Consider the following 11,771-nt stretch of genomic DNA (forward strand, 5'->3'; position numbering starts at 1 on the left):
AGAATATGTGACATAGCTCAGGATATGAGGTGACAAAGTCCTTATGTCCCTGTCACAGAGGAGTTGTTGTAGTTTCTTCCATACCAGAAATGGGATATATTCTTCTGCTATAGTTCTCTGTGAGGCCTGTGTAGGTCATGGGGTCAGATATCTGACACTTCTATTAAGGGCCTTGTTCCTCCTTACAAGAGTAGGCTGGAGGGGACATTTGTAGAGAGAACTATTGTAACTACATTGTTCTTTCCTTCATTAGGCCAGTCTTCACAGACCCAGACACAAAGTTATCAGGCTCAGAAATGCCATGCTATATAAAATGTTAGTGCAGGCTGTCCATTCCCAGGGCCTCTAGGGGCAGAGCAGCAGGCTCGGGCTAAAGCTCACACTTGATCAACCCAAACCCCTGATTTCTGTTTGTCATAATCCTTGGGGAATTACAAATGGATTTGTAGAACACAAACTTCCAAAGCCCCATTCAGCTTCCTTGCACAACCAAGGGAGAGAATGCCAGTGCTGTGTACAGCCCCACGTGAAGAATCTTAAACCCACAGTAGGGGAAAGTGTCTTCATGGAGTCTGGAGTCTGGGTCCTGTGCAGTTCAGGCATGGGGAGAAGAGACTCCCATGGGGCAGCAATCCTAATGCACATATTTCTTACCCAGAACTGTATGCAATGTGTTCCCATGCCCTGGGGCAACTGGCTTAAGCAGAGGTTCTAAGAAGCAGGCACTCTTCACTGTGGAATATAAGTTAAAGATGTGTTACAGTCCTTTATTCTGCTCTATATTTGTTTAATGATGCAAAGATGTGTTTCTTTCTTTAATGTTCCAATTGTTAAACTCTGTGTTTACTCTGTGTTACTGTGCCTTTCGAAGACACCTGATGATCTAATAAAGAGCTGAGTGGCCAATAGCTAGGCAGGAGAATGGATGAGCTGGACTGGCAGGCAGAGAGAATACCTAGGAGGAGAAATCAGGGAAGAGGGATGGAGGAGTGAGGAATGGAGAAAGGGAGAGGATACCAATCACCCAGCTACACAGCAAGCCTCAGAGTAAGACATAAAGAAAGGTATATAGAATAGAGCAAGATAAAAGCCCAGAGGCAAAAGGTAGACAGGATAATATCAGTTAAGAAATGCTAGCTAAAAACAAAGCAAGCTAAGGTAAGGAATTCATAAGTAAGAATAAGTCTCTGTGTGATTATTTGGGAGCTGGATGGTGATCCCCCAAATATAAAGAGTGAAACAACAACAACAACAACAAAAAAGCAACTACACTTTCACATTTTTTTTGAAACTGACAAAGGTCAGTGAGAAGATTTAGAATTCCTAAGAACAGGTATCGAGAACTTTCCAACCACAAACCCAATAGCACAGCTTCCTTCCAAATTAGGCCATGATGGAGCCCATTGCCCATTCTCAATATCCACCTATAGGCAGTTGGTGCCACCATGCTTGGAAAAGGGGATCTCTCTCTCACCTCCAGCAACTGCTGCCAATCCCAGAGTATCAACCTACATCTACTCTCTGCTGTCTAAGCTTACCCACAACTGGTCCCAGAAGTCTGGGATTTGAGATACAATTCTCTGTGTTTTAGAAACAGAAAACTCTGAGGCATTATCTTGCCAGGGGAAGTGGGTTTCTTTACAGTTCTGTCCAGAGCTAGGGAGAGAAACATTCTTAGCCTCTGCCCACTGTTCTCCTCCTAACAATTTTACAGGAAAACTGGAACAGAAACCATCAGACAGACACGTGTAGATTTAGCTGTGAGGAAAGCTGTGACTCTGACAACGTTCATTGGAGGGAATCTCCTCCTGTCCCCGCTGGAGAATCTACTGGAGCCATTGTGACTTTAGCCTTGCTTCTCCCAGGGTTGTTCCCTATTCCATTAAATACAATCATCTAGTCATCTAGGACACCCCAAAGACAAGGGGCAGGGATTAATCTCATATCCCTCACCCTGCCCTGATTTCCCTCTGTCTACCTAAGAGCTCCAATCCCTTTCTGATCCTAGCACGGCCTTGTCTGGACAGGGTAGAGGAACAGAACAGAAAAGCACTGACTGCAGATAAAGTATTAGCAAATATTTATTGTTCCTTTACTTGATTTTTATAAAGCAATGGGAAATTTCTCAAAATGAGACTTATGTTATGGGGAGGTTAAGCAACGAGAGCTCTCAGGTCCATGGGGTCTGAATAGTTTGGAATTAGGAGCCTGTGTGCTCTGGGCCAGTGCTGAGGAAAGCCTGTGACTGGGACAGTGATTGGCAAAGCTGTGGTGAATGAGGAAGAGACCGAGTTGGTCTCTGTGTGAAAGGGAGGCCGCAGGACCTGGGTTGTGCCTCTGTCCCTTCTGGAGGACCTGACAAATATTTCTTGATGGCACCCAGGGCCATGTCCCTGCCATCATCACTGAATCTTTGTGTTCAGTGTCCCCTTGTGCTGCTGCACTAGTGACCCAATCCACTCTGAAGTTTTCTCCCTGGCTTCCTCCCAGCTGACAAGAGGCTCATAGCCCAGATCTCGCTGAGCTTTCTTGTAGGAGAAGGTGAACACAGTATTTGACACTGTGATCAAGTGGCGGGTGAAAGGAGGCTGGTAGTTGTATATTGGACGCAGCAGGAAGCTCACCACTTCCAGCAGGAAGCCAAGCCAGTACAGCAGGGGCGGGGGAGGGATCCAACCAGAATAGAGGCGGAGGCCCCAATCCTTGCTCAGGTGGTAAACTAAATCACAAAAGCTTTGGTGAGGAGTGTCATCTGAGATGTAGTAGAACTGTCCTTGGATGTTTGGTGACTTCTTGGGGTCTCGTAGGCCCCTGGCAGCCAGAACGTGTGCCCAGGCCCCATTGCTCACATACACTGGGTTGGCTATGGAGAATTTGCCAGTATAGGTCAGAATAGCATTGTTCTTGAGGGCATTAATTATTATATAAGAAAGGAATTGGCTTCCCTCCCCATAGATGTACATAGGCCTTAAGGAACAAGTATGCAATGTGCCACCATCTTTCAGGGTGCGCCCATTGGCTGCCAGCACTGCCTTCTCAACCATCTTCTTGCTGTATGGGTATGGATGAGAGCTTGTGTTTTCACGTTGTTCCTCTTCAGTCCCGTTCACGATAATCTCCTTGTAGGAGCTGGGCCCTGCAACCTCAACTGAGCTGGTGTAGATGAAGGCTGGCACACTTGCCTGGACACAGGCCTCCAACAGGTTCTGGGTACCTAAGCACAGACAACACATTGTCAGGGTCATGACATAGGTAATCCAGGGGGTTCACCATGTCCACACCTTCACAATTCTTTTCATCTTTTGTGTAGCAGAGCAATGATTCTACATCACATCACATGCATTTTCTGTGCCCTGCTCTCACAGCGACCATGCTCTAACCTAGGGACAACAGGTGGATTGCCAAGAGCAAGAATCTTTAGGTTTTTATGTTCACTGCCCTATGAGTGTTTGCATGCGCGAGTGTGTGTAACTGGGTTTCTTTTATTTTCAAAGGCACCTAAGCTTCTTCCTTGTCCATGCCTAATGAGTCCATGAAATAATTATACTTTTATACATATAAATTCATGCTTTTCTTTAAAATGTACAGAAGCAGAAGATCATATTCTTAGATTATGAACAAGAATAGTTCTTTTTAACTAAGAACTGTTCGAGAATTAAAATGGTCCAAGGTCAAATACAATTGTGTACAGGTGATGTGCATGTTACATAGACATTTTATAGTTACAGCTTTTTTTGTCATTTGATGATAATCTAAACTGTCAGAAGGACAACTAGTCTGAGTTATAGAATAATAATTGCTGGGTTTTGGGGGAAAGTAGAGATATAGCTGGTGTTCCAGATTGTATACACAGTGTTAAAGATTCTTGCTTTTGTCTGTGACTTTATGTACTCAGTTATACAAAGAAGAGGTGATGGATATTCCTTTGAATTTTCATTCCGGAAGCCAGCACTGACTGACCTCATCTGTTTCTCTGGGTAGAAAACTCAGAGAAGCTGAGTGTTCCCTGCTGGGAATTCCCATAAGGGCAGACCCTTGCGAGGCTGGAAGCACTCTCAGAACTAACAGCTTGCCTGCAGGGTCTAGGCTAGGTCTGACCCTAGGAAGGCACTGGGTGGATGGCTATCAACTGCCTGGGTTTGGAGTCCAGTCTCATGGACATGGAGGACAAAGGTTAGCTTGAAGTTGAAGTGGCATAGGTGTGATTTACATCCTAGGTCACCCACTTTCTATGTGTTGAGCCATAGCCTTGTAATAGCCCTGAGCTCTTCCAGCTGGGTCTGCTGAGTAGAGACATTCGACTCAGTCGTGTTCCCCTGATGAGAGATCCCCTTCCTGATCTGTGTTGAAGCTTTCAGCTTCCCAAGTTTCACCTTCCCTCCAGATACTGTACCTTTCAGATTAACATCCATGATGGTCTCTCTGGGAATGTCACCCATGACATCAATGATGGCCGCGGTATGAATGACAACGGAGATGCCTTGGCAGGCTCTCCTCAAGTACTGGGCATCCAGGATGTCTCCTTCCAGCAGGGTCACCTTGGTCTTTGTCTGTAGGTCTGTGGAACACACGACAGATCATTGGGAGGCTTTTCTGTGGGCTGGGATGTTCCCTGTGCACAGGTGTCAATCAGTTATCTAGGTTATCGAGAATTGCTACAGTAACAAAGTCGGAGAGAAAGCCTGATATATGGAAGGAAGTAAAAAAAAAAAAAAAAGCATTCTTTCCCACTGCAGGAAACAAACCAGATCAGCAAGCAATCAAATGTGCCCAGGGTGTGAAACTGGTTCAAGAAAGTGGGGTGGGGGGGGGGGGGTGGGAGTTGATCCATTCATCAAGGAGAGTCAGGAGTTAATGGGGGAGGGGGACTGAGAGAGTGACAGGGTTGAGATAGGAGCGGACTGGGTAGAAGTGAGATTAGCAATCAGAATGTCTGTCCCAGGGTTATGATGAGGAAGACCCTGTTCCTGGCGGAGGGGAGTAGAGAAGGAAGTCACACAGATATGAATCTTAGGTACGTGTCTCCTCCAAGTATTCTCACCTTGTCAGAGCCTGATATTTTCTGGGCTTGTGCTGAGCACAAAAGGAAGAGGTAATACAGCACCAATTGCTTGTCTTAAAAGACCCACGAAAGTAGAGGTGCTGGCAAGAGAAATGGGATAGGCTCTCTGGCAGGGAGTGGCGCACACCTTTAATCCCAGCACTTGGGGGGGGGGGGCAGAGGCAGGCAGATCTCTGTAAGTTCAAGGCCAGACTGGTCTATAGAATAAGTTTCATGACGTAGGATGGGTTCAGGTATAGGTACAATGGAGTATCTCCTACGAGATATTACCAAAAACCCAGAAGTCTATGTTGTAACAGGCTCTCCAGGGACTCCCTTACAGACGTCTATGCCAAGGCAGTAGGTACAATGCCAGTACCTTTGGGTTCCTCTGCAACCCACAGAGAGCACTGCCTGTCATTTTGCCACTCCACTCTCAAAATGAACTGTGTGCCAGTGTGCCACATGCTGTCTTCACCAGTGCCCTGTGTTTGCTTTGGCTTCTTAATTTGCACCCAACTTTCGGAGCTTCCTTCTTTCCTCCCCACACTTCCTAGAGCCTGGCCCTCTGATGAGGGAAGTGGGGGCACAGGAATGGCGGCACCCGCTGAGGGACCTCACTTGGCCTATCCCCACTGGTGCCGATAGCCCCATTCTCTGGGGTTGCTTGGAGTCAGGTTTTCAGAGGCGGATTAAAGTCACTGAACTGAAATTGCCAAGGGAGCCAGATAGCAGCGAGGAGGGCAGGAGAAATTCAGAGTTGAGGAAACATCTCCAGAGACACAAATACAAAGGTTTGCTCCTAAGTCTCGAATGAGTGTGTCCTCTCTGCAACCCCTCCTCTCATCAAGCCCTGATGGGACAGCCCTGAAGGAGAGAGGGGCAAGCAGGGGACTTCTCAGGAGAAAGCTGGTACCTGGCAGAGGGTTAAATTCCTGGATTATGATCCTATCTGCCCATGTCATCCTTCTTTGCTTTCGCTACTGATTTAGACAGACTGGTTCAGGGATGTCGCCTTGACAGGACAGGAGGAATCCAGATCTCTATTAAAATAGATTCTTATCCATGAGCTATTTGGAGACCCCGAGATCCCAGGAGAAGCCTCTTAGAGTGTTTCCTGGTGGAGCCTCAGCTGCAACGTTATCTAGGAGACCTGGGTGTGGCAAGTATTTGCACAGCCACGGTGGAGTGTTGCTCTCATGAGAATTGTGTCAGAGAGAGAGAGAGACCCCAGGAAACTTCTACTCACAGAGAGTGTGAAGCGTATAAAGGTTGCAGCTAAATTTCCTGGGCTCCCATTCGGTTGGTTGATTTTAGCTGTGCTATTCGGGCAAGTCAGTTAACTTCTGTGTCTATTTGTCCTCAGAGATAGTGGCGGGGGCAGAGGGAACACAGTAACTACATTCCAGGAAGGCTGTACAGAGCTAATGAGCTATTGCCACAGACGGCACCAGAGAGGCTGGCACAGAAAGCACACACACACAGACAGGAGTCTCAGCTCTTACCGTTCTGCAGGGTCTCTATCCATTTCCCCTAACGGTACTCACTGTGGCGCTCTTCCTCCAGACCAAGGCCTGGCTACTTACAAATATTGCTGAGATATTGGGATTCTAGCTAATAGAATTGGCTGTGTGTTCGTCCGTGATTTATGGAAGCAGCTTTCAAGCCAATAGAGGAGCAAATTGACCTTGGAAGAGGTTGGAGATAAGGAAGGAATGTAGAGGATAAGGGTTGTCTCAAAGGGTTGGGGGGGAGGGTCCTGCGTGTAGGGCAGATCCCTAAGTATTTGACGTTTACCCTTGAAGCTGTGGAGGGGGTCAAAGAACTAGCTTGACACAAATATAGACAATGGGAAACACTGAAGATTCTGGGGCCAAGGCAAAATTAATTGAGAGAACCTCTGGCTTGATCTGCGATCCTCATAAATCAGATGACGTTGCTATAAGCATCTTTATTTTCCCAGCTCAAAGTCCTTGCTGTCCAGGCGAGAGTGAGCCTCCTTTCTTACTTTCCCTGCAAGGCTCGTTTAATGACAGGGGTTGAAGAGGTGGTTAAAATATCCCATGAAATTCGATAACAAATTGGCAAAGCAATAAAGGCCTGGCCCAGTGAATTCTGCCATCTTTTTCTCAGTGATGACAAACACCAGTGAGGAACGAGGAGGCGAATGTAAGAACAGCCCAGGTGAGGCACGGGCAGTCCTGCTCACACTGGCTTTGTGTTGGTCCCTTGGTGTGACCTCGTGCAATTGCTCAGAAAACTCACTACCTCAGAGCCCAGTCTCCATATCTGTTTTTTTTCCTGGCTGCCTGGCTGCCCCTGCTCCTTTCCTATCTCTGCCTCTGTCTATTTTTCTCCCTTTTATATCATTTTACACCTTTTATTTGACCTCTACCCAAGATGCTAAGTGAACAACAACCCCCACCCACCACCCACGCCCCCACTGCAACAGAGAAAACCACAACAAAACAAACAACTAGATGGGTAGCAATTAGGAGAGACAGGGAGCTAGCACCGAAACCTCCAGCTTAATAATCTTTATGGATATTACCTGGCGATTGGCAAGTCTGCATTGAAGAGCAGACGGGAGAGAGAACTTGTCAGTCTTCCCCAAGTGTACAGTGTTTTTTATGCTGTGTGGTCTGTGTCTTCCCGATTAATGTGGATGTGGGGAAGCGTTATGACTGCTAGTGTGTTTTATTTACTTGACAAGGAAGGAGCCCTCCAGGCATCCAGTCATCCAATCAGCTATGGTTATGCAGTCGCGTGCCTGAGGAGTACAAGACTAAGAATATAGAAATGAAGGTTCCAGACGTAAGAACGGGGAAATGAAGAAACAAAGTTGTAAGCCCAGGAGAATATGAACAGGATGTCAGCAGCTTTCTTAGCAGCTTAAGGATTGACAGTTAAGAGTGGGTTACTTTGCTTTACAACCCACAGTTCTGTCCGCAAGGCTGAAGCGGCCCTGTGCAAACCCAGGGCCGGCTTTTAGATAACCCCCCAACTACTCTTGACCAACAACTGATGTGAGCTAAGTTAACCTTTAATGGGATATACACGACTTCTTGGCTGTACATTATCCCATACCCTTCCCTGCTATACACAACTGGTAGTATCAGGGGAGGGGCAGAGCTTAGGTAAACACCATCAGAAAGTGCCAAAGAGAAACAATGGGCAAAGTACAAACATTAGTTTAACTGAAAAACCCTGTTAATGGAAGTTATAAAGAAGGCAATTTGTGTCTGAGTTTTACCTCAAGATTGTAGAAATTCTTCTGTTCATGCCTAGTGCTTGCTTCTTGCTATAAAAAGGGGGAGTTCAAAAGTAGCCCATTGCCACAGTCATGCAGATTCATCTCCAACTGTGGTCTCTCAGCTAGATGAGAAGCTTTGTGTGCCCCATGGATATTTTTTTTTTCTTTTAATGGAATAAAGTTTGCTTCTGGTTTAATAGACTTTGATGGGTCTGTCCCCCATCTTTGTGCAACCTTGTGGCCCCAACAACACCAGATCCTCAAGTTGACTTACTGAAAAATTCCTCCTTGGTTTCCGGCCTGAAGACCTTGTCCAGGACTCTGACCTCTTCCAGATCCTTCTCCTGCACCAGCAAGTGGACGACCCTCTGGCCCAGAAACCCTCCTGCCCCTGTCACCAGGCAGCTCCACCCGGGCATGGTCAACACAGGAAGCAGGTCCGGTGAGTGCAAGGGGTGATATGGGGTGATTCTGGAGATGACTGGAAAGAGAGAGCCAGGGATTACTCAAGCCCAGTTTCTCCCACCAACCTCTCATAACTCAGATGGCAAGACGCAGAAAGGTTTCTCCACAGCACTAAGCAACGCGCTTCAACGTATACCCAGAAACTGTAAGACCTTCAGGGCGTGGTTGTGTCCCAAGATTTCTGCTTTCTCATATGCCTGTTGCAAGCCCAGGGTGTGCTTCAGACAGGGCCCCAAACTCACTGCACACAATCAAGTTACATAAGCAGTTCGCAGAACTCGGAGAAATGTTTACTTTGTTGGCTACAAAAGGTGAGGCACAAAGAAAGAGATCCAGAGTTTTTATGTCCTTGGGGAATATCCTCCAGGGACCTGAACAGGTCCAGTGACCTGGAAACACAGGAAGCCTGTGATTGGACATCTGTTTTGATGACTTCATTTATGGGCGTACTTGAACCATGTACAATTTTGTTGAGATAGGATTCAGAGGATCCAAGTGTTATCTGACTGGATAGGTGACCTCGTAAGATCTGTCTTTTGAAATCCCTCAGCATTTCTTCCTTGAGGGTGTGGGACGGACGATGTTTGGACTAGGAAGGATCTGTCCATAAGGTACCACCCATTTTGGAGTGAGATTTGAATCACATACTATAGAGAAAAAACACCTTTAGGTGATAATAGCAAATCCACAGTCTGATATATATATATATATATATATATATATATATATATATATCACAAATCTGATATATATATCACAAATCTGATATATATCACAAATCTGATATATATATATATATATATATATATATATATATATATATCTCACAAATCCCTAAATCCCTCATGTCAAACAGAAATGTACTCAAGAATCTGCCATATCGATGGAATTTTATTTAACCTTTATTAGTAAGTTCCATGCTTTATGCTATGTGAATACATTTTGAAGGCCAGAATCAGCCACCACACTTCCTTTTCCCTCGCCATCAGATTACAAAGCAAGGTTTTTGCAAACTTACACTTTCATCTTTCAAGGAATCTTGTGTAATTGGGTTATGACATAGTACTATGTCTTACTCTAGATTCACTGGAGGTGTAGATGTAAGGAAAGATCCCCTTCAATTTAGAGCTCAGTTATTCCTTTCTCTTCTCTCAGGGGCTCCTCTGATCCCAATTCACCAACAGCCAAACATTTTCAGGCTTGGAGGGGACATTAGGTGAGGCCACTTGCTCATCTAGATTGCATGCAGCAATGGTAGCCTAATAAATAGCCTCTCTCCCACATAGTAGTAGGGTTAACTACATTTTGTAGAACTGGTGGGCTATCTGAACCACTAGCCAATATAGCAGCAATCACTGTTAATCCCAGCATCACCCACACCTTCAGAACTGCAGGAAGTGTGATAGAAGTTTCCATGGGCACTGTCCCTAGCACAACACTTTCAGTAGATTGAATCCTGGTCCTCAGATAGTAGCCTTGGTGCATTGGGAGCTGATCTTTGAAGAGATATGAGAAGCAAGAATGTTACACAATTGCACACATTTGTGTGTACTCATTTGTGTGCATGCGTGTGCACACACACAGACACACAAACACACACGCCATTTTTCTAACCTCTGATTTGCATGGCGACCGTTTTACACACCAGGCTGGAGAAAGATTTCTCTGTTAGATTCACCCTCTGCTCCCACAGAAGCAGGCAAAAGTGACAAGGAGCTTGGGAAAGGCTGGAAAAGATACCTCTTCTGTGAACCTTGTCTTCATCCTACCACCGTTTCCAGTTGGCCTCCATTAAGAATTCAGCAGCACATTTTGCTCTAGGAGGACTTCATTGGGGAGCACAGCTCAGCTAGAGAACACCCCCTCCTCAACCAACACCAAGAAACCAACATCAAGAAAAAGTGGCTCAGTTTATCATATAATAATGCCAGTTTCAACACTTCAAGTTTGTAACCTTCTCATCTCTTATATTTAAATGTTTTAGTGCCAAGTTAATTTCCTGAGTGCATTTTTCAATCTAGCCCACTAGGCTGCTCACCCACTTGGAGGATAACCCTGTGTCCATTTTGACCAGGTAGAGCCTGCCTTCTGCAGCCATGCGTCCTGTCCTAACCCTAGTGTGTTTGTCTCTGTGCAGTTTTTAGAACCAAATCACTTTGCTCGATCAGCTACTCTCCCAATCCATTTGGACAACACCCATGAAAGAATTCCTTCACGTTACAACATCCTGCTTCCACCGTCTCTTGCTATCGCCTTTCCCGTTAATGGATTGTGCTTTTGGTGACCAGGAGACAGAAAGATAACCCCTGTTGTGCTTGTGTAGTTTTTCTTGGAGGCACTGCTGACAGTGGAGGTCTGAGGTCAAACCCAAGTTGCTGTTCTGAGCTCCATCAAGCATCAGTCTGCCCCTCTGTTCTGGGTCCTTTCCTCTCACGTCAGGCACCCTCTGTCTGCATCAGCCTGACCCAGCATTCTCTGCTAAAAATGGCCAAAGTTTCACCCCTTTCTTACTAGTCTCTGTGTTTCTGTGCACACAGGGACACAATTCCCCAGCTGTTGTATCCGTCTCTAAGTTTTAGTGATAACTTTAAATAAATGATTGTGAAATGGGTCCTACAGGAAGAAAATAGGGGATGGAAAAAGAGTTGTCTACAGCCTTGTGCTTACCAGGCACCTTTCAGGACATACCAATATATTTATTTCCTCTAATATATTGACTTTTCTCTGATATGTTGATATTATATATCAACCAAAGAGGAGGGCAATTACCCACGACAGTGAGCAATCCATTTCTGAGACTCACCTTGTCACCTTAAGCAAGGTGAACTTTCTTGGGCAACACTGCAGAAGCTGGCCGGGGACAACGATCAGTTAGCTCACATCTTGACAAGCATTGCCGTAACTCTGTTTACCTATGGCTTTTATAGCAGCTCTTCCTCTGCTGATTGTGAGCTCATAGCAGTACCATGAATATGAACTTGGGGCTCACCGAGTGCTGTTATCTGTTTTTCT

General features: G+C 45.8%; 1 protein-coding gene across 2 annotated transcripts in view; it reads right to left on the bottom strand.

Annotated features, from left to right (window-relative positions):
- Positions 1 to 2,063: 2,063 nt before the first annotated feature.
- Positions 2,064 to 11,771, bottom strand: part of Hsd3b1 (hydroxy-delta-5-steroid dehydrogenase, 3 beta- and steroid delta-isomerase 1) — a 33,181-nt gene continuing 23,473 nt past the window's right edge. Inside the window, exons 1-3 of one of the 2 annotated variants that reach the window (XM_050157560.1) lie at positions 8,569 to 8,775; positions 4,394 to 4,558; positions 2,064 to 3,214 (exon numbers count right to left, since the gene is read on the bottom strand). In XM_050157560.1, coding sequence (XP_050013517.1) covers positions 2,403 to 3,214; positions 4,394 to 4,558; positions 8,569 to 8,713 — 1,122 coding nt within the window. In that variant the 5' untranslated portion in view covers positions 8,714 to 8,775 and the 3' untranslated portion in view covers positions 2,064 to 2,402. Of the gene's footprint in view, positions 3,215 to 4,393; positions 4,559 to 8,568; positions 8,776 to 11,771 lie in introns of those variants that run through there. The other variant, XM_050157561.1, reaches the window with a different exon arrangement.

The sequence above is a fragment of the Alexandromys fortis genome, unplaced genomic scaffold, assembly GCF_014885135.2.
Source record: "Alexandromys fortis isolate MF-2015 unplaced genomic scaffold, M_Fortis_MF-2015_v1.1 scaffold_78, whole genome shotgun sequence".
In the NCBI taxonomy this organism is placed as follows: Eukaryota; Metazoa; Chordata; class Mammalia; order Rodentia; family Cricetidae; genus Alexandromys; species Alexandromys fortis.